Source organism: Tympanuchus pallidicinctus, unplaced genomic scaffold (assembly GCF_026119805.1).
Source record: "Tympanuchus pallidicinctus isolate F22 unplaced genomic scaffold, pur_lepc_1.0 scaffold9, whole genome shotgun sequence".
Lineage (NCBI taxonomy): Eukaryota > Metazoa > Chordata > Aves > Galliformes > Phasianidae > Tympanuchus > Tympanuchus pallidicinctus.
The window spans coordinates 2745782-2768489 of NW_026294813.1; the positions used below are offsets into that span (position 1 = coordinate 2745782).

The 22708-nt window shown below is 42.0% G+C and overlaps 2 protein-coding genes across 6 annotated transcripts in view; both read right to left on the bottom strand.

Moving 5' to 3' along the window:
- MAST4 (microtubule associated serine/threonine kinase family member 4) overlaps positions 1-22708 on the bottom strand; it is a 284153-nt gene that overhangs the window by 252194 nt on the left and 9251 nt on the right. The gene's annotated exons all lie outside the window — the stretch shown is intronic.
- LOC128074433 (uncharacterized) lies at positions 16308-17601 on the bottom strand. Of its 2 annotated transcripts, XM_052670280.1 has the most exons (3): positions 17080-17601; positions 16910-16981; positions 16308-16811 (listed from the first exon to the last, which is right to left on the bottom strand). In XM_052670280.1, the coding sequence occupies exons 1-3, from the start codon at positions 17459-17461 to the stop codon at positions 16636-16638; spliced, it is 630 nt and encodes a 209-aa protein (XP_052526240.1). In that variant the 5' UTR covers positions 17462-17601; the 3' UTR covers positions 16308-16635. The 2 variants fall into 2 exon arrangements, with proteins under 2 accessions (XP_052526240.1, XP_052526239.1); XM_052670279.1 differs by having other exon boundaries at positions 16308-16981.

Genomic DNA, 22708 nt, shown 5'->3' on the forward strand with positions numbered 1-22708 from the left:
ACTTCTTCTATTTGGAAATTCAGGATGTGATTTCTGGAGTTTTAAAGAATGGGAAAAAAAGAATGTCTTTTCATGGTAAATTCTTCAAACTCTCAAAATTTTGGAGTGACTGCATTCAGCTGTAATCAGCACTAATATTTTAGTGAGAGTGGAATTTATGCACACTAATCTCTACCATCGTTCACATCTCAGGTTTAGATGGGACAGGGAGGGGAATTACAATTTTCACTTTTTACAGCACTGATCTAGGATAATATTTCTAAAGCAGTCTTTGCAATTTTCCCTTTAACTGCAAAACCCCATGAAACCTCATAACCATCTTTTAAAGTATGCACATAAATATACTTTAAAGCCAAAAGCTGGCGTCTACGTGGATGAATCAGTGTATCATTTTTCTGCCACCAATCACTATTTTGCAAAATTGCAACCAAATGTTTCCCTGGTCCCCAGCAGTTTAAAGTCAGTCATTATACATGGATTATATATTGGTCATTAAAGGACCCTTTGTCTTTATTTTATAAGCCTTGAGGGCTACATAGAGAAAATCCTAAATATGTGCTGCACATTTTTTTTTTCAATTCAGTAATTTAACAAGCATTTGCTCTTCCAGGTAAAAAACGGATGAATGTTTTCAGTGAGTGCAGTAATCATAGAGAGATTTAATTTTCCTACAGGAGGACTCTCTAAGTTACTTAGCTCTACTGAAAATTCAAAAGGTTAAATTTAACTGCTGCTCAGTATATGTGGAGCGGTATTGTGGTATATGGTCACCTATTGTACCCAACAAAGCATCACAGAAACCCCGGTTTGATTCTGTGTGAAACTGTAACTTGAACCTATTTTTTGATTGGTTTTATTAAAAAGCTAGATTTAGAAATCTGCTCAGTCAGCAACCGAACCAAACAAAATGTGCAGGCAAGGTAGGAAAAAGAGGCTATAGTGAAAGAAACGAATCGGCCATGAGAAGGAGCCCATAAAATTGTTAAAGCCCACAAGTTGTTAAAAGACACCTGGATATGCTGTATTGGGCTTATATATCAAGGCTTTGGCAGCAGGAAGGCTGCAGGGTTGCAAGGGCACATAGGAAAGAAGAGGAAGAAAATGAGAGAAGCAGCTCCCTGCAGGCACCGAGGGCAGTGCACGAGGCACCACGCGGAGCAAATCTCCCGTGCAGCCACGGAGGAGCCCACGGTGCAGCAGTGGCTGAGGCCCGGAGGAGGCACAGCCCACGGATACCCGCAGGAGCAGCCCGTGGGGAGCAGCCTGCGGTGGGGCGGGAGGGCTGGGGCAGCTGCCGCCCGTGGGACAGTGCCAGAGCAGCTCCTGAGGGGGGGCCCTGTGGGACGGAGCCGTGTGGAGCTGTGCCTGCACAGCTGCTGCCCGTGGGGAGCCCACACAGCATCAGTTGGGGTAGGACGGCATCCCGCGGGACGGACCCACGTGGAGCAGGGCACATGGCCATGAGACAAAGCGTTAAGGACTGACTGCCGCTTCAGTAGCTGCTCAGAGGGAGCTGGCAGAGGAGAGCGGGTGGGGGAAGGTGTCTGTAGTTTGTTTTTAGTTCTCACTGCTCTAGTCTGTTAGCAACGGGCAGCAAATCACATTAAACTCCCTTATGCCGAGTCTGTTTTGCTTTTGACTAATTAGTGAGAGACATCCCTGTCCCAGTAAGCCATAAGCCTTTCTTTCATCCTATTTTCTCCCTCTGTCCTCATAGAAGAAGTAAGAGAACAGCTGGTGGGGCTGAGCAAGCCATCACCATGAAATCCCTAAGTATGTTCAGAGACATTCCAAAAAACAAATATTCCAAAATCGCCCAGTCAAGCAATAGCAACCCATAGTATTCCTTCGGGAAGAGTGATTATCAGTGGAAGAAAAAAAATAAAAATGAAACGTGTTTATTTTGTTTTGAAATCACATCCCTTCTACAACTCTCACTTTTAAAATACACCTGTGGCATTGTGTTAATTACAGAAAATAAAGATCCTATCATCAAGCTTCTATTAAAATTCTGAAAATTTTCTGAAACATTTCTGTGGTGACTAAAATAATGTCTAACTGTCCTTTATGGTAGAATGTATGGAATATAGCAGGCTACTGGTTTGGCATATTCCGTTTGAAGAAAACTAGTTTACTTTTTTCTTCATCAGCTGAACATGAATTGATGCATGCTATTTTGAAAGTTCTTACTCTTCTCCCATTTAGAGAGGATACATAGAAAGAAAATATACAGAAATAACCCTTTTTGCATGAATCTGTTTATCTCCTCTAAGTACTAAAATTTTCTTCAGCATTTAGACCTCAAGAGCCTGGCCAGTGGTCTTTCCTTCCCCTGGCTCTTCCACTAGAGCCCAACTTTGATGCCTTTGCTTTTTGCTTTGGTCCCCACTGTAAAAGACCTCCTCTTTTGTTCCCTTGTTCAGAAGCCAGTAACAGCACCCTGAGAAATACCTGCAAGGGTGGTCACCTTCACTAGATGAGAAGTTACCCTCAGAAAGGCTTTCGCCTTATTTTGTACATGCGAAGTTTAACAGCCTTTTGCTACCAGCTTTGTGCCCTACAAATGCAGACACTTATCTTAAAAATAAAAAGGCAGGTGACAGATAAGTTTCCACTCAAAGAAGAGCACACACTTAAATTAGACTTCCTCCAGAAGACAATGTTAGAAGCTTCTATGTTAGAAGTCCTATGTTAGAAGCTTCCCCAATCAATTAACTCCTGTGTTCATCCTTCCATGTGATAAGTTTTCAAAAAACTGTGTTCAGCTCTTCTTTTATACAAGATGAATCCAATTATTCTGCAGATAGTCCTTGTTCAGCCCAGAGATCTTTCACACTAGTAAAATGGCGAGAGGACACAGTCAAGTCTGCATACACTATAAGTCATGTAAGTTTTCAGTCTACTGATGTTAGCAGTTCTACATTCCTTCCAAGATAGCAGTGAACCCTCCCCCCACACCCAGTTGCATATGTTAGAATAGCAGAATACTCTATCTGGTGCACTTGAAGCAAATCATAGCAACAAGTCAGGTATTACACAGCTGGTAACCAACTAAGGCATAAAGTTAACTTGCAGGACTGTCACCACTGAGGCACTGTAACACCAGACAAAACTCAAAGATTAACTCTTAAGAACCAACATCAGAAGCCTTAAGAACCAACCAGAACCAACCTCGTGATGGCACATTTTATTTCCTTCTGAAGCCTTAGCTTTATTCTTGGAATTAACCATATCACTTTTTTTCTAAGGGTTTTATCAAATCCATTCATGGATGCCTTCCTCTAAATTATTAAGACTTTCACCCGAAATAAGACTGCTAATATAGCAGAAAATGCATACTTCAGTGTTTAACACACAACAACTCAAATTCATAGAAGCCTCAAAAAGCATTTAAAGCTTGATAAAGAACAAACTGCTTCATCTTACAAACTGCCCACCAACAGAAACCATACCTTGAAAAACTTGAAATTTCCTAAATTTAATATTGGCCATATCACTGCAGTTCTTCCTTTCAGCCCTGTATACTTTCCAAATACCCAAACTAATATAACAAGAGATAATATTCCAGGGGAGGTCAAGCCACCTCCAATGCTTTCATATCCTAAACACTTCAGTTACTGAATCTAAGTTCTACCTTCATAAAGCTACAGGTGCAAAAGCTAATAGGATCATTTAAGGCCTGCTTACTGGAAGGCAATGAGACTTGTCTCATGGTCCTTTGACATAAACACAGCCCTTTGTAATAGACAGGACCATAAGAGATCATGGGGTTTTGTACCGTCACACATATTTCTACTGGTGGCATTCGAACCAGCCTCCCTTTTCATTGTCACCAGGCATTCATCAGGCTCACTGCTTGTCTTTTTATATATTTATGGTATTAAGACATTATTACTATGGTAACAACCATTTTATCCCTATAGATGAAGACAGCAAAATACTCTGACCAGAATTTCTGTGCATTGAAGTTTCCATCGGCTAATCTGAATGACAGAACTCCTATAAAATCTACAATAAAAAATTAACAATCAAAGAAAGACTTTCTCCAGTTCCAAAAAACACTCAATCATAAGTATCTGTTCAAAGAATCATTAAGCAATAACTAGATTAAAGGAACTTAATACAAGCTTAATTCTTTACGCTTTCTTTAACAAGTCTATCCAAAAGACAGAATTAAAATCTTTTTCATTTCATTAGCAGTCAGAATTCATTTAAAAAAGAAACAGAGCTAACATTTTTCGGGACCTACTTTCTCTGTAATGCTGGAAAACAATTTGCATTGATAATGTGAATCACTATCTCCAGTCTTAATCCACTTCACACAAGATGGGAGAGAATCACATTACAGTAAACTCTTCTTCCTTCCATTTTCCAGTTCCTGTGCACAGGCAAATACTGTCTAGCAAGAAAGCACTTAAATTAAAACTCATTTTATACAGGCAACTTCTTTTACACACTGTGGTGAGAGATTTTATTAGGTCCTGGACATCAGAACTACTCTGAAAATGCTTATAATACGAAAATGTTCACTAAGGCAGCTTTTATTACTTGCCTAAAAATTAATTCACAACATCTCTACATTTAAGATTTAGGATTTATATAGAAGTCTACTTCATTAAAAATTTAATTCACAAAACTTATTCAGCTCCAATCATTATGATGGCCAAGGAAAGCTCATTTGGAGCCCACCTCCACAGGTTTTTGCAGGAATGGATAGAGCACCAAATGGTTGTCCAGAGACCAACTTTCTCACTGGCTCTATCACACATTTCTATATGAATTTTCATAGAAAGGAGAGATTGACAGAACTGAACTGAATGCTTGATTTTCTGCCACAACTTTAATTTGTCTAAACCAAGGAAGTGACCAGAAGCCTCATGATGGCACTAACAAATTACTTCCCTCTGAAGCCTCAGCTTTATTCTTGGAATTAACTAAAACACATTACTTTTTTTTTATTAAATATACAATGCAATCCATTCATGGATGCCTTCCTCTAAATTATTAAAAAGCTAAAGCCAAGAAGTCAGAGACAGAAGAGACAGAAGAGACAGAAGAGACAGAAGAGGACCTAGAAGTTCAGTTTCATTCACAACACAGATAAGGTTTTATCATTAGATTACACTTCTATTCTGGTACAATCCCTTGATCTCATCCCCTCAGAATGAAAACAAAACATTTGATGAAAAAGGAAGATAACTGAATTGAATTGAATACTTAGCTAGGAAAAGATTTAAAACAAAAAAAAACCAAAAAAACAGTTTACAGCAGCAGCAAAATCCTTCATTTCATACAGCTTTTCAAATGAAGAATTTCAAAACAGAAGTTTCTTTGTCCTTTCCCAGATTACCCAGTACCTATGTAAGAGCTACAGCATGTGATTAAAGCATCATCATGATAATAAGTTCAGCTCTGTGCTGTAATTATTATCAGAAAAATAATTACCCCTGAGGTAAAACTGTTAGTTTTATATATAAGCTTATAAGCTGCATGCACAATCCAACTGTGCATGAGCTAAGGCACACACACAGATCAATACAGCTTGCTAGAAAGAAAGTATTTATGAATGTGACTCAGGGCTATTTTATTCCATATATAATTTTTTTTATTATTTTTTTTTAATAAAATACTAATGCAAAACAAGGAAGTAGCAGTTTATACAGATAAAGCCTTTTCAGCAAACACTTTTATTTAGTACCATATTCCAGTGTGGGGAAAACAGTCTTGCTGCAGTAGTTGTGCTGCCCAGTGCCCTGATGTGATATCATATCCTTATAGCCAAGAATTATAATAGTTCTTCACAGCAAGTATTTCTTTGCCCTCTGCATTAACAGAAAATGCCCTCATGGCATTTCTCATCTGTAGCTTGATCAAAGACTGATCAAGATCTTTAGCAGCAGAGAAACTCATCTCACAGACTACAACCTCAGCCCTCCTAGACTGTTCAATCTTGTCAATCAACTTCCAGCTATTGAAAAATTTGATAGCTTTCATGTTAAAAACTAAACCAAGGCTGGATTCTATTTTTAATAGATTCCAAAGCTTGCACAAAATGCTTCAGCATACCAGGCAGTGCAAAATTGCTCTCTACCTGGCTTAGTGGACTGGTAATTACTACAGCATCTCTTTATTAAGGACGTTCAAAATTCAATATCAATGTTCCTAATTGAAGTCCACAGCATGCATTTTTTTACAGCAATCCTTAAGCAGTCAGCCAAGCAAAACTTTACATTTCTGTATTTCCAAGGTTGTATGGGTTTTTTGTATGCATACATTTACTTTCTATTTAAGAAAACTGTAAATAACATGATGACAATGCCAGATGTCTTAGCTAGAGGCAACAGAGAATAAATACCAGTTGATACTCTGATTATCCACACCATCAAAATAAGTATTTTTAAATATTTATTCTCCCATTATTCCAGGTGACTATACATTTGGATTTCTGAATGTACAAGAGAGCAGGTCTGTTGATCTCAACAGAGTTACAACACTGTGACAAGTCAGTAATTGTCTTTTGTTTTATGGTTTGAGCAAGGATCCAGTCTTGCAGAGATGGAAACAGGAAGGTCAAGGCACAGATGGAGATGAACTTGGCGAGGGATGTGAAAAATAACCAGAAAGGATTCCACAGGTACACTGATCAGGAGAGAAAAGACAAGGACAGTGCGCCTCCTCTGATAAACGAGAAAGGAGAACAGGCTTCAACAGACACAAGGTCTGGGTGTATGGGAACTGCTGAAATCAAGGCCTGAACCTCTGATTGATCACCTGAGGTGAGCAATGAGTCAGCCATGGGAGCACAGGTGAAGGCAATTCACCCTGCTGCCCGAAGGGGTGGAGCCTGGCTGCACCTCTCCTAGATCTATTTAAGAGCTGACTACCATTAGGAAAGGATCTCTTCTGGAGATCCACTTCTCTGGAGTTTCATAGCGAGCCTAGGATACAGGTAAGTATTCTATCTATTCTGTTCTGGCATAATAACTGCACAGCCAAGCTCTCTGGTATATTTCATAACATCTGTACATTCACTGATTATACAATGGGGTACCCAACAACTCTCAGTGATATCTGAAAAGTCATGGCAGTCAAGTTAACTCCCTGATGACTATAAAATCAGGCAACGTCACACACGTTTTTAAGAAGGGTAGAAAGGATGACAGGAAGTTACATTAAGGCACATGCAAGACAAGGTGGTTATCTGAGACTAAGGACAGATCATGTGTTACTAATCAAGTGACTTTCTACAATGACATTGGCAGACAAAGGAAGGGTAACTGAGCAGAGGGCAGGAGCACAGAGTGAGGAAAGGAGGAGGGAGCTGGGTTTGTTCAGACTGGAGAAGAGTAGGCTCCCAGGAGACTTAACTGAAGCCTACCACTACTTCAAAGGAGCTTATAAACAGGAGGGAGACAGAATTCTTACATGGTCTCATAATGATAGGAGAAAGGGGAATGGCTTTTAACTAAAGGACTGGAAATTTACATAGGAGGTGAGGGGGAAATTCTATACTCTGAAGCAGTGAGGCACTGGTGCAGGCTGCCTAGAGAAGCTGTTAACACCCTGTCCCTGTAGGTGTTCAAGACCAGATTGGATGGGGCCCTGGGCAGCCTGAGCTAGTGGGAAGAAATCCTGTGTGTGGCAGGGGGTTGGACCTGGATGATCTTTACAGTCTCTTCCAACCTAAGTCATTCTGTGATTCTGTTAATACCAAAGTCATATAAAGAAACAGAGGGATCACTTCCTTTCCATTCAAAAAACATAAGCCCACCTTTCTACCCAAGTAGTAATTGCTGTTAACACCTCAGAAAGTCAGCTGTAGACCTATAACCTAACATTTGGGCAGTACTCTCCCTGAAAGCCAACTGTAGGCACAAGAACTAGGTGGATTTTTCGACTTTTGATTGTCATTCTATAAACAAGATAAAGCAACAAAGTAGACAACAGTAATATGAAAATTATTTATTGCTTGTAAAGACAGTTTTCAATGTTTACCATGAGAAACTCTCATAGTTTACCATTTCAGGAGGTGCATAAATTGCTGTCGTCTTGTAAGAGCTACTAAAACACTATGAAGGAAAATAAGATATACTTCATGATGCTTTGATTCTAGTTGGCACTTAGAAAAAGATGCACATAGTCAGAAAGAAACATTCAGAGGCCACTTTTAAAATCATTTATGATTTACCACAACAAGAAATGATGTGCAGTAGTAAGTGCAGATTTGTTTCAAAGAGCAACCTCACTTCATGAGAGAAGAGGAACATTCCATTCATCCAGTGTAATTCCAAGCACACCAAGCAGATGAGACTAAAAATAACAGCACTGGAGTATCACTCACCACTTTCCATCTTACAGAAAACAAGGGTGGCAGGGGTGGATGAACATACATGATAAGAAGCAAACACTCCCTACAGCACTGAGAGTGCAATATTATGGCTGCTTGGATCATCAAGTACCAGCCATCGTGAGGAACAGCAGAGGAAAACAGGAAGTTCAGAAGACAAGCATTAGAGGAGTAGCTTCAGATGTTAAGTAAGCCTCAAGAGACTGGAGCACACACAGCAAAACAAAATAGGCATAAGAAGCAGTGTGAGCCACAAGAGTATTGCAGCACGAAAGACATTCAGATATTTCTATTAACTTTAACAACTCATATCACAGAATCACCAAGGTTGGAAAAGACCTTCAAGATCATTCAGTCCAACCATCCACCTATCGCCAATACCAGTTCTTACTAAACCATGTCCCTCAGCACAGAATCCTAATGTTCCTTGAACACCCAAGGTTCAATGACTCCACCACCTCCTGGGCAGCCTGTTCCAGTGCCTGACCACTCTTTCAGAGAAGCAGTATTTCCTAACGTCCAGCCTAAATCTCCCTTGGTGCAGCTTGAAGCCGTTCCCTCTGGTCCTATCACCAGTTACATGAGAGAAGAGGCTGACCCCCCCCAGCTCACTACAGCCTCCCTTCACGCAGTTACAGAGAGCAATGAGGTCTCCCCTGAGCCTCCTCTTCTCCAGACTGAACATTCCCAGCTCCTTCATCCTCTCCTCATAAGCCCTGTGCTCCAGACCCCTCACAGCTTTTTCCCCCTCTTTGAACCTGCTTCAGAGCCTCAGTGTCTTTCTTGCAGCGAGGAGTGAGGAGCCCAAAACTCTGAGATGCAACCTCACCAAAGCTGAGTACAAACAGCTGAGTGCAAACATATTCAAGTATGTCAATGGAAAATATCCTAAAAGTAACTTAAAAATAACACTGATACACCCCTCGAAAAGCAGCCTTTTGAATGAAGAGTTCAGTATAGCTCAGATTGCAAATCTTGTAAAAGTTATGCTAAAATCGTTAAGTTATACTGCATGAGAACTCAAATTTTGGCAGAAGTGGAAGTACAACAAGCTGCATGACAGGAATTGTTTTTTTTTTATTATTATCATTAAGAGTTGATAGATTTTTACCACAATAATCACAAACATAAGGGACAATACATCTCAATTATGAAGACCCAGGCTAAACATGTGTTGTTAAAAATTCACCAGGGGGGTGGGGGGAGGAATCAAATCAAGTTCAACTACATGTATGTCAGAGTTTGTTTTCCTATTATACTGCCAGAGCAGCAAAAACAGTGCAGGTCAAAGCTTCCTGGAAAAAAAAAGAAAAAAGAAAAAAAGCTTCCTGCTTTCTTTTTTAATTATTATTTTAAAGGGCATCACAAACTGAAACAAATAAATGTCTTCTATGACCTACAAAAGGGGTTCCAAGAAAATTATTTGGCTAGCGCTCATCTTTACCTTATTTATTAGTCCAGTTCATTAAGAGTACACAATTCTACAAGCAAGCAGCCATGTTATATTCTACTTCAGCATGTTACTATTCATGATTTCTTTCCATAAGGTTTCTGTTCCAATCTACCTTGAAACACAATATACAAGCACTCACAGCAGCTTTTTCTGTGTCTGTACTGTGACTATATTTTACCCTATGTAAATTTTAAATTAAATTCTCTCATCTCAGCTACTGCTTACTTGGAAAGTGCGCATTTTCTACTTCATTTGAAACCACTTCTTTTTGTGGGTATCTGAATGTTTCCATCTAAAATAGCTCTATGTTTGGTTAGACAGATCCACAGTATACTCAATAACAAAGTTCAACCTTATATATGTGTGGATAAACTTGCATTAATTTATATTTTTTTTAAAATACTGAATCTGCACAGAGAGGTGTCCCATTCCAGCAAGAGGGTAAAAGTGAAGTTGTTAAGCATTACTCATTATCTGAGAGTCAAGCACTCAACCAACTGGCGAATTTATAACAGATATTCTCACTTTTGAGGGGGCTCAGTCCCTCGGTTGCTAAACTGAGAAGGGCATTTCCATCAAAAATTAGCTTACTTTCTCATTTAGAATAAATTAAAAAAAAAACAAAAACAAACAAAACATTATTGAATTTGGAAATTTCTTAATTAATTCTCCCCTATCCCTCCCCTGTCTTGCTCTCTACTGTACCGGTAGCTTTACGAGGTGGCTGCAATACGCCTCTGTGCCTGTACAAGACCAACCAGTCATCAGTGCAGATTAGTAATGCAGCTGTGTTGGCACAGAAAAGGGGAAGGATGGAAATTAGGTACACATTTATGTTCTGAGAGCATGCTGAGACAGGCCCTACTGAATTGTCACTGTAGATTAAATTAAAAAAAAAAAAAAAAAGTTTAGCAACAAGTAACAAAAACTGGCTTAATAAGAGGCGTAAAACGAGACAGGATAGAAATGCCACCAACATCTTGTGAAAATGAGAGAGTAATGATTTTCCTAAACCATCAGTATCATCAGAAACTTGGAATGAGCCTTTGTGCACTCTTAACAAGTTACAAGAAACTGCAGGAAACATTTAACTGCTCAGTAGGTATCAAACCAGCAAAGCACAGATGTCTGTACAAAGACTGAGGGTTAACAAGCAGAAAGTCCCTAAGAAGACTAAGCCATGTAACTTCACAACATGTGAATTCTGATGTTTTTTCTCCTGATTCCTGGACACATAAAACCTAACCATACTGAGGTTTCTTAACAGTAACATCCTTTCTCTGTCTTCTATTCCCCAGTATTAGAGTGACAAACATGCACAAAAATTTTCAACTACTGAAAAAAAAAAAAAAAAAAAAAAAATTACCCATCAGGAGCATGCTACTTCAACAGCAGGGAAAAGAATCTCTTAACCTAACTTTGAATATATATATGTCTTTCTGTTTATTTGTGGATTCAGTTTTGGCTTATACGACCAGGAGTTTCTTAACATCAACTATCAGGACTGTGTGCAATACGTGTTTTTCGTCATTAATTCTAGCACTATGACAGCTAACAAAGCACTAAGATTTCATTTATAATGCAAAAAGAATAACCCACATCTCTCACATCAGTCAGGTAGAAGGGGAGTTAATTTATGTAGGCACACCACTGGAATTATCCAGGATTTTTTTCCTAACAAAAGATAAATGTACTAACAAAGTGGTCATGACATTTCTGATGCCACATGCAGCTACAGAGAGACCAACAAAGCATGAACTTCAACTTGTCAGATCAAGAGGAGCCAATTTTCAAGCACTGCAGCTCTCAAAATTTGCACACTGTAAAAATATAGTTTTGATACTTGCTGTAAACACACATTTCCAGACCTCTGTTCATAGTGCAAGCCATCACTTCTGGTTCACTTCCATTTGGTTACACAGCAGCAGGATTCCTCTCCCTACACTGCGAATTCTGGGCCAAACATTTCCTCAGTGCTCAGAGCTTGCCCAAAAACACAGATCTTCCCTTCCAAGCAACCTATCCTCAAATAACACATCTGCCAACATTTCCACCAAGTCTTAAATTTTACAGCAGTATAATATGAAACAATATGACATTGTGAGAGGAAAAAGAAAATGCTGAGTTTCCTGCATTTGTGGAAATATAAGGGCAGAACAGATAATTAAAGGCTGAAGTCTTGCTGATGCCTGCTGCTGGCGCTTTAAAAGAAGAATATTTTAATGCTGTCACTGACATGTTTGAGAAGCCTGCCACTAGCAGTGTATCCTGAAACACTTCAGCTTCAGAATTACCTACTTCAAACTGAAAAGAAAAAGAAAAAGAAAAAGGAGTGCACAGAGCTGCATCTTTTTCCCTCTAGTGACTTCATGATCAAACAAATTCCTCGTAGGCAGATGCAATATGACAACAAGTACAATAGGTTAGAATATTTAATAGCAGTCTAATGTACTGTATCATCAAAACAGACACAGAAAACTAAGAATAGCAGATCATACAATTTTCTATGGCATTCTAATTAAGCTAGACAGATAGTAAAGAAATTATTTTGCTAACATTTGTGTAGAAAAAAAATCCAGATTGTTGACCTTCCTATCCCCCAATATAAAAGGTAAATAATCGTGACTTAAAAACACTGTCAATATAAAACCCTTCATAGCGGCACACAGGACTGAGTCTTTCCATCAAACTCATCCACGCATTTACAGTCTACTTGTTTAAAGCCCTTACAGCATTTTAAATTCCATTTTTCTTCACTTATCCTAAATAAGTCTAATGCTTGTATTGCAATAATTCATCTGTACCTGATCTGAAGCATGTATTCTAGATGCATGGATGTCTCTATGCTCCCATCCAGACCTGAAATCCTCACAATTCAGCTTATGTTATGAAGTCTGAATGAAGTTCTGATCACAGCATCCTCATCAGACAGCAGCCTGAAAAGCAAACAGCAATCTACACCTGTATCAGTAGCAGGCTGTGATTAACGTCAGTATATTACAGGTAATTTACTTTTGCCTTCATTTGGGAAGCTGACCTGAAAGTCAGTGGAAAGCAAGCCAGAGTTCCCACAAGTTTATCACAAGCCTATCCCAGCTCAGGCACATAAGAAATGGTTGCACACTGCAAGAATTTTAAATTGAGAGAGAGGGATGCTACGAAACAGAAATTAATGAGCTTTCCAAGCTTCACAAGTTTCACCTGCACTCACGAGGTCTTTGCATCCTGAACTTGAATTTCTAAGCAATACTCACAACCAGTTTATTGTAAAGACATTACAGGAGAGAAGATTAAATAAATTCCTTTCTCTTCCATTTTTCTGAATCTAGCCACCATCTCCATTCATAGTGTCTTCTTCAATTTTCTTGTCAATCAGTTTCTCACCTCGGGTAGACAATTTGAGCCACGATATCTGAGAGAAAGTTGTCCGATTACTGAGACAAATTCACAGTGCACGCTGCAACGTGCCTCAGCTTTCCCTAACCTAAGGAGGCAGGGCAGGTACCTGTCCCAAGGTTTAGTAACTTCAAATGTTCATCACTCTTTTCCAAATTCCTGCCTGTGCTGAGGCAAGAGATAGCTCTGAATATGTCACCAGAAGCAGATGGATTAGAAATGTACTTCAGGAGTGTCACTGTCCCATTAGCCAGCTGTGCATATGAATGGATATGCAGCTGTTCCTTCTGCTTAAGCACGCTGCTGGGTGATGAGAAGTTATCAGTAACATACAAGACTGAGGCAGCAGTTTGCACAATAGCAGTACTGATGGCAGCAGTTTGCACAATAGCAGTTCCTCATGGCTATGAACCCTTCCTACTTGCCATGTGTTAGATAAGCACCTGTGCTGAAACACATGGTGTATACAGACTCACAGCCAACCCTTGTGCGCCTATGCAAGGAGGTAAACATCACCATCCTAAACATCAGGTGACAAACACACTGGACTAGTTGCAGTCTCAGGATACCTAACACAGACTATAGGAACACAGGAAAATAGGTAATGTATTTCAGCCAGACCTGGAATAAACATACACTGAAGAAAAGCAAAGCTCAAAGTCAAACAGTGGGCATCACTATACCTTCTCTAATGGAGACACTAAATTTGGCCAGGTAACCAAGCTGACAATCAGTTGTAGGAATTGTGTTGTTTCTGCAACACGAAAGATATTCCTGGAAAAATTTTCAGTTTGGCTGTTGGGATGTCGGCAAATACGCCATCCCTCTTCAGAGTGCCACACTTGTTTCAGCTCATTGGTACAGCCACACACCTTTGAATAGCACAGAAATGATTGCTAGCTCTGTTTTCCATTCAGATGAAAAGATCTATCTTATGAATAGGTACACAATAATGTGCTACTGACACTGAGGAAGAAGTAATTGCAGTAGTGTTTCATGGAACTCATTAAATTAGGCCAACACAAATAAGCCATCTATTCACTTTCCTCTCTGTGTGTGAGTAGCCAGACTATCTCTCTTTTAAATGAAGGCAACCAGCTTTACTTCTGGAATACAGGCACTGTTACAAGACTTAAATGTCTCCAAAAAGAACCTGACTTTACTAAAGCAATACACATTGGTAGCTGAACTGAGGCAAGAACCAAAAGCCACTGAACAGAAAAACAGCAACAACTAGTTTGGGGAAAAATCAGCTAAAAATACAGTAGAAGGAAAAAGGTAATCTCTACAAAACCAATTCTGTACAACACAGCTGATAAATCTGCCACACTGGCAAACACTGAAGCCAAGCACAGGCCAAATAGAGAAGTGAGGGCAACAAACTGGGGCCCCAGCCCCATCGCCACATACACCTGTTGTGCCATGGCAGCAGGGAACCCAGCCACTGCAGCAGAGTCCCCCTGGCAGGTACAGCTGCACACAAGTCCTGGCTGAACGGCACCTTGCTCGTCCAAACTCATCAACTTCCCTCATGCAGGAAGCTCTGCTTACAGCCTGCGGGAAAAGGGAAAAACAACAGGTTTCTCCTATTTACATCACCTTCTTTCTATTTACATCACCTATTAGGGAACACAAGCCTCGATCCAGTTAGACCTGGAATTTTAAGTCCTTCACATAGAACAAGAGCGAGGTTCCAGCTCACGCGTCTCTCTACAACACAAGTCTTAAACACACATACTGATTCAAAGACTTCTTAAATGCCTACAGTTCGTAACCTGGACTTGCACTCTCCTAGTGGAAAAAAAGCTACCCTTTGCCCAGAAGAACAAACTACCGGCAATGAGACTGCAGAAGTAACTATAAGGGTAAATCATGTCAGATAATCCAATTTTCCCAACCCTCCTTTTAATCTAAGTATGCCATCTCATCAACAGATTCATTTTATCGTCTGTCTGAATAAAATCAAATAGCCTTCACTTCCAGGAATTAAATCCACTCTGGATTTCTTGAAATGTAATTGTACATTACAAAATCCTACCGGTGTTACTGTTTATTTTCAGTGTACAAACAATCACTGCTGGTCCTTATAAAATGACAAGTGACAGATGAACACACTCTGCAGCTCTACTGGGACAACTGTAAAAATTTCAGACTTCACTCCTACAGACCTCAGCAGTACCAGTACCTACTTAAAAACATACAATTATCAAGTTTGGAAAAGATCTGCAAGACCATCTAGTTCACCATCTACCAATATCTGGGAAACTACAGGCCTGTCAGCCTGACATCAGTGCCAGGGAAGGTCATGGAACAAATCCTCCTGGGAGAGATCACACGGCTCGTGCGTGACGTCCATGGGATCAGGCCCAGCCAGCATGGGTTTGAAAGGCAGGTTGTGACCAACCTCATCTCTTACTACAGCTGGGTGACCAGACTGGTAGATGAGGTAAAGGCTGTTGATGTAGTCTACCTAGACTTCAGCAAAGCCTTTGACATGGTCTCTCACAGTATCCTTCTACGGAAACTGGCTGCCCATGGCTTGGACAGTTTTACCCTCCGTTGGATAAGGAGCTGGCTGGAGGGCCATGCTCAATGGGTGGTGGTCAGTGGAGTGAAGTCTAGCTGGAGACCTGTTTCAAGTGGTGTCCCCCAGGGGTCGGTGCTAGGGCCCATCCTGTTTAATATCTTCATTGACGACTTGAGCACCTTGTCCAGCCCTCGCAGATCAGCTTGGACCATGGTCATAAGTTCTGGGCACTGATGGTATAGTCAGTGCAATGATTGCGTTGCTGGCCAGAAAGACTGCTTACACATCAGTGCAGAAAATAACCCAGCACTTCTTCAGGAGGGGAAACTGTTTACGAGGCTGGATAGTGATAGGACAAGGGGAATGGTTTTAAACTGAGACAGGGGAGGTTTAGGTTGGGTATTAGGAGGAAGTTTTTCACACAGGGTGGTGAGGCACTGGAACAGGTTGCCCAAGGAGGCTGTGGATGCCCCATCCCTGGAGGCATTCAAGGCCAGGCTGCATGTGGCTCTGGGCTGGGGTCTGGGGGGGGGGGGGGGAGGGGGGTTGGTGCTGCATAAACTGCAGGTCGTCGTAGCAAAGTGAATATGACACATTTAATAATTTAAAGTAATTTAATGTAATTGAACATAAAATAACATAAAATGCCATAACATAACATAATCTAATGGAGTCCCACGCTGTCGCAGTCCAAGGTGGTGTTGGTGGACAGCCCAAGTTTGGAGGGGTTGGGGCCAGTGCCGGTGCCCGTGGAGCACTGCCGCTGCTCTGTGCGAGGGCCGGCGAGGAGCCCAGGGCTACAGGTAGCCTTATTTGTTGGCTATGTCTCCTGCTGCAGCCGTGTCTCCTGCTGCACCACATGGGCTGGTTTCTGCAGATGCTCCCGTTTTTGCTGAGCCCACCCAGCTTCGCCTAGCGTGAGCGCTTTTGCTCTGGAGCATCTTGCCTCTGCGACAGCTTCCTCTTGGTGGCTTGGATGCTGCCAGTGCTCTGCTGGTGCCCACTGGTGGTGCAGGCAGGGGCTGGGCACTCAGCCGAGTCAACATCCATGCCCGGGATGTTGTCCGGGACCTCTTTGGGTGCCACTTCTGGAAGAGAAAGAAAATTACCACAGGGTTTAAGCCAGCTTTCCCACACCAAATGGGCGCAAACACTCCCCCGCCAGCTCTGCTGCCCCCAAACTCACCACTGTTCATCCAAGCCAGGAGGTCACCAATGTCGGTGATGTCCTCTGGGATGTCTGAGCTGGTTGTCGCTGCTGGAAAAGCAAGAAAATGCACAGTGAAGCAATGCCATCTTTCCCACAGCCACCCGGTGCCGCCAGCCTGCCGCCCACTCTGCAGCCCCCAGACTCACCACCTGATTCCAGCGCTGCAATGCTACAGGTGAGCGGAGCCATAGTGGGATGGGGGCACATGCTGATGGGTGCTGGCTGCTCCTGGTCCTCCGTGTGCACCACGGCATCTCCAAAGGGCTCCTCCTCCTGCTCGAAGATGGTGGGCAGGGTGCCGGGCACGAGGTGCACCTGCTGCTGCACCGGAGGTCCTTGGAGGACAGTTGAGGGTCCGGGGTGGCTGGGAGCCTGCAGTGGGCAGCTGCCTGTGGGCTGCAGGGGCTGCCCACGCACTGCGGCCCCAGGCTGCAGCCCCATCGGCTGCTGGGGCTGCATCGTCCCTGCCACCGGGGGATGATCCCAGCAGTGGGCAGGAGCACTGGGGGGAGGCATACCCGGCTTCATGCCCCCGGGTAGGAGCACGAGCAGGAGTAACTGCTGCCCCCCAGGTTAGAGATGACCTACAGACTGTGGGCAGCCCCTCAGGAGTGAGCTGAACCACAATGGGAGGTACCCCCTGAGGTGGGAGCTGACCCATGGTTGGGGGCTTCCCCCCATTTGGCCGCTTACCCACAGCTGGGGGCTTCCTCCCACGTGGGAGCTGACCCACAACCTGGGGGACCCCTCCCATGTGGGAGCTTTATTATATGACATTAGCACCAGGTACATTCAGAGAAAAGGTATGGTTAAAGATGAGAATACACAAAGCCAAGAACCCTGCCTCAGTTAGGCATGAGAGGTGATGTTTAATGTGTTAAATTCATTTGACTGCAAACTCAACTTATACAGCTTCATTAAGGAAAGAAAACAAAAAATCACCTGCAAAGTGAACACAGATCCAGCTGCCACTATATCAGCTTCTTGAACATACACATAACTACATTTTTTCCCAGGCAATTTCCTCATAGAAAGTTTTCCAAATGCATTATATGTACAAACAACAGTAATGGTTTGTCCTGTACCAATTGCCAGAATCCCACCCAGTCACTCTCTCACTCTTCCATGGAAGGAAGATGAAAATAAGATGGAAAGGCTCATGAGCTGAGATAAAGACAGAGAGAGCAGATACCATCACAAGCAAAACTCGGGGTCCTGGTGGACAATAAGCTGGATATGAACCAGCAGTGTCCACTTACAGCCCACAACACCAACTATATCCAGAGCTGCATCAAAAGAAGGGTAGTCAGCAGAGAGAGAGCTGACTGTCCTCCTCTACTCTGCCGTCATGAGACCCCACTTGCAGAATTGCATCCAGGCATGGGACCACCAGCACAAAGAAAAACAGGGAGCTGTTGGAGCGGGTCCAGTGGAAGCCACAAAGATGAGCAGAGGGCAGGAGCACATCTCCTGTGAAGAAAGGTGGAGACAGCTGGGTTTATTCAGACTGGAGAAGTTCCAAGAAAAATTCATGGCAGCCTTCCAGTACTAAAAAGTAGTTTATAAACATGAGGGAGAGTGACTTTTTACACTGTCTGATAATGATAAGACAAAGGGGAATGGTTTTCAACAAAAGGAGTGAAAATTTACGTAGGATGTAAATGGGAAATTCTTTAGTCAATAGGGCAGTGAGGCATTGGCATAGAGAAGCTATGGACGCCTCATCCCTGGGAGCACTCCAGCCAGGGTGGATGGGGCCTGAGCATCATGACCTAGAGGCTGGCTACCCTGCTTATGGAGGGGGATGGATCTATAAGGTCCCTAAACAGAACAAAGGAAGGAAGGGTTGTCAGTCCAGAACACCTCATCTCAGCTGCTCCTCACAATTTTCTCCAGCATGGGCCCTTCCCAAGGCCCGCAATCCTAGAAAAACATGCTCCACCACAGGCATCTCCACAGGCTACAGAGGAACCTCTGCTCAGCACCTAGAGCACCTTCTTTTCTTCCTGTCCTTCTTTCCTTCCCCAGTACACTGCATTTTTATCCTTTCTTTGACATGCTTTCCTAAAGAGACCGCCAGCTTGGCTGATGAGCTCAACTATCGCCTGAGTGGATCTTCTGGAACCAGCTACGTCTTGCATGGGGTGGCCTTGTGAACAGAGGCCTCTGCAGCTCCCACGCCACCATGTGGGTATCTGCAGCCAGTGCTGCTGCACTTACTGAAGGTTAACAAAAACATCTGAAGACTTCACTGAGAACAAAATGCACTTACTAGAGCACACCAAGGGTGGATTTTCACAGGCGTTCATGAGTAACAGATCTGGCTTTCAGCTTTAGAGACCAGGGGAAGAAACACAGCCCACCATTCTGCAAGGCTAGCTAGTTTTTTATTTATAATTGCTCTCAGCAAACTTGATCCGTTGCCACTGAGATCAAATTCTGTAAAACCAAGTGTTAGTCATTAAAGGCATAAAACAGCATAGAAGCAGAGAAGCAAAGACGAAAAACAGAACTTAATTTCTTTTGGCTTCAGCCAGATTCAACAGAGCCTTAAAAACATCAGCACTGCGGCTGTGCATAATCACATGCAAGAGTCAGGTTTTTTTTTTTGCTTTATGACATTTACATAAGCTTATACTTTATGTCTGTACTTCCACACAAAAGCACTTAGACGGATAATCAGGAGTGCATAAGAGCACTTAAGTACTGCATGACGAGTACAATACAGTACAACAGAATGATAATTTTGATTGAGCAGATTTTATATTCAGACCTGTGTGTACCTCTGTGCTTAGCTGTGTTGTAGTACAACTCCAAATACCTCATCACAGCACTGAAGTGCTCAGCATGTACAGGACATCTCTTGGTCATTTCAGAAAGTGTTCTGCCACATCACCTTTACATATACAAATACAGTTACTTCTGTTAAGTGCTATGTTTGTAGGAAAATGCCTTCAGGGTTGACTTCGTTCTAGTTTCACTTGCATAATTTAGATCTTTATATATGTATTTTGTATAGTCTATAACTATACAAAATCTGTGGCCTTCCAATATTTGAAGGACACATATAAACAGGAAGGGGTACAACTGTTCATGAGTGTGGATAGTGACAGGACAAGGGGGAATGGTTTTAAACTGAGACAGGGGAGGTTTAGGTTAGATATTAGGAGGAAGCTTTTCACTCAGAGAGTGGTGACACACTGGAACAGGTTGCCCAAGGAGGTTGTGGATGCCCCATCCCTGAAGGCATTCAAGGCCAGGCTGGATGTGGTTCTGGGCAGCCTGGTCTGCTGGTTGGTGACCCTGCCCACACCATGGGGGTTGAAAGTACGTGATCATTGTGGTCTTTTTCAACCCATGCCATTTATTTGATATGATTCTATTCTTAGAACCATCCTAATATGAAACTCAATAAGAACAGCTTTGCATACTGCGTATACCTTATGTCAATATACACTCCATCATATCAAGAACAAATTCAAGAAGCTTCTTCTGAAGGCTTGCAGTATATAAATGTCATTAACCCACTACGCAGTGAGTTATGTGCCACATACAATGCACTAAAGCTACAGTGATTTCAGTCCTTAAAGCCTGCACTCTAGCTTTATATTTACAGTAAACAAATATCTTGTATATTGCTAGGAGAATATATTTTGCCCACAAGTTTATTTAAGCAGTTTAACTGTCTTTATTTGGATGCTATCTGAACAAGTACAAACACTGCACAATCACCAAAGCACACTGCAGTAGGCTTCTGTTTGCAGTACCATCAGAGATTGAAAGCAGGTCAAGCCATTCTTTTTATCCACATCTCTTCACGGGTAAGGCAAACAATGTAATTTCTCCATGTTTACTTACATGCACATATAACATCTTTAAGGATTAATATCATATGCAATGGTACTGCTTTGTCTCCTAGGAGATAGGCGAATCTGTTTAGAAATAACTATGCCTAAACATAGGAAGAAGCTGCCAAGGAGTTACTGCGTGTAGGAAGAACGTTCCTGTTAAAAATCTAGGCAGACAGAAATCACAGCCTTCAACAGGCAAGGCATTTGAAAGATGGACTGCCAAACTCGAATCTAAACAGAAAGGATTAACACACCAAACACCTGTTAATTCTCTCATGAAAGCATATTACCTCAACTATAATCAAAGAAAACAGACATTAACAACTAGTGAAAAACACCACACCACACCCACAAGTGCTCCAAACAAGTCAGCGAGGCTCCCACTTGCCAACTGGCAAGTCCCAAAGCATCCCCAATTCCTGTACATGCCAGAACATCAGCCCACTGGTATCACATGATAGCTAGCCTGAAGGCAGTACCCCCAGAACACATACAGAGCAAATGCAGTCCCTAGCTCCAGTTGTTTCATTCTGCTAATCCATCCCCCCCACGCAACACTACTTGTTTCCAAGGGACAGACTGTCGCCGCTGTCCCGCTTGTTTTGTAGGAAGAGGATTTCCTTACATCCTTCCTCATGTAAGACTCATCTTCAGACAACCACAGCATCCATTTTCCAAAAGCCACACACAAGAAATTTTAGCATTAAATAATGCAACATAATCCATTAACCTCCCACATGGAAAAAAAATTAAAGACAATGTAATCATAGGGAGAACAACTGCATAACTTAAAATTTTGTTTATAACAAAGCAACTGTTTTTAAAAGAATTGCAAATAGCATGCAAGGTTTTGGTAAATGGAGCTAGCTACAGGTGCGACTGTAACAGACAATGAAAAACATTCCTGACTTGACCCAAGTTAGAGCCCAATATGCAGTTTGCTCATTCCAACTCTGGATCTGTGAGTTAATGTATCTACATTCACCATCTGCAGTTTCTGCAATTTACTTTTTCTTAATATAATTCCCATGTCAACAAAACACTACCTAAGGAGTGACACATTGGAAAAGGAGACCTGGAATTATACAACTTCAGCTCTGAAAGCAATAAAACTTGTCTCTGCTTGCCTGTAGGTCACAAGAGCACATACAAGGCTATTCCTCTGCTGTGTTCAAGGTACATCGACCCAGACCCTGGCACAGCTGCTCCCTTGAGCAGCATGCAGGTGAGCTAAGATGGCAGTTGCACTTCCCAGATGTTCAAGCGTTTACTGACATACCTAAGTTCAGATGCAGTCTTTCTCCTCACCCTCAAACAAGTTTACACCTGAAGTGCCTGCTGGTGTGGCTTTTAGATTTATATTTTTAACATGCAGTCAGTTTCTGTTTAATGCCCCCCCCCACAATAATGCTAATAGCTACATGTTTTGAAGAATAAGATTTACTGAAAACTATGGAAGATTTCCTCTTGCGTATGTCATTACACCTTAACTGAACCTCTTTTCTCCTTTTGCTTGTCAAGTGTCACAGCATTACCCTGCCTGTAGCTCTTCTACTGCATGACTAGAGGCTTTTACAAGTAACCCTTAGTTTCAGTTCAACCCTTAGTTCAGCCATTATTATCGTGATGGGAACTTAAAACTAAGCATTTGAGTTGGGATAGAAGCAAATGAGGGGAGATTGCAGAAGGAGCTGCCAGACACGAAGGTAATGCTAAGCAGAAAGTGATAGCACTGTAAACCACTACAGATTTTTTTCAACCCAGTGTCATCTTCCTCAGAAAAGCAGATGTCTAACAACTATCTAAATACAGGCTTTGTTTGAATACGTATGTTCACATGTTCTCTCAGAAGAATTCAGTGCAACTCCAAGCTCAAGCTGTAATCTCAGTTCATAGCTTACAGCTCAACAGACTCAAGAACTAT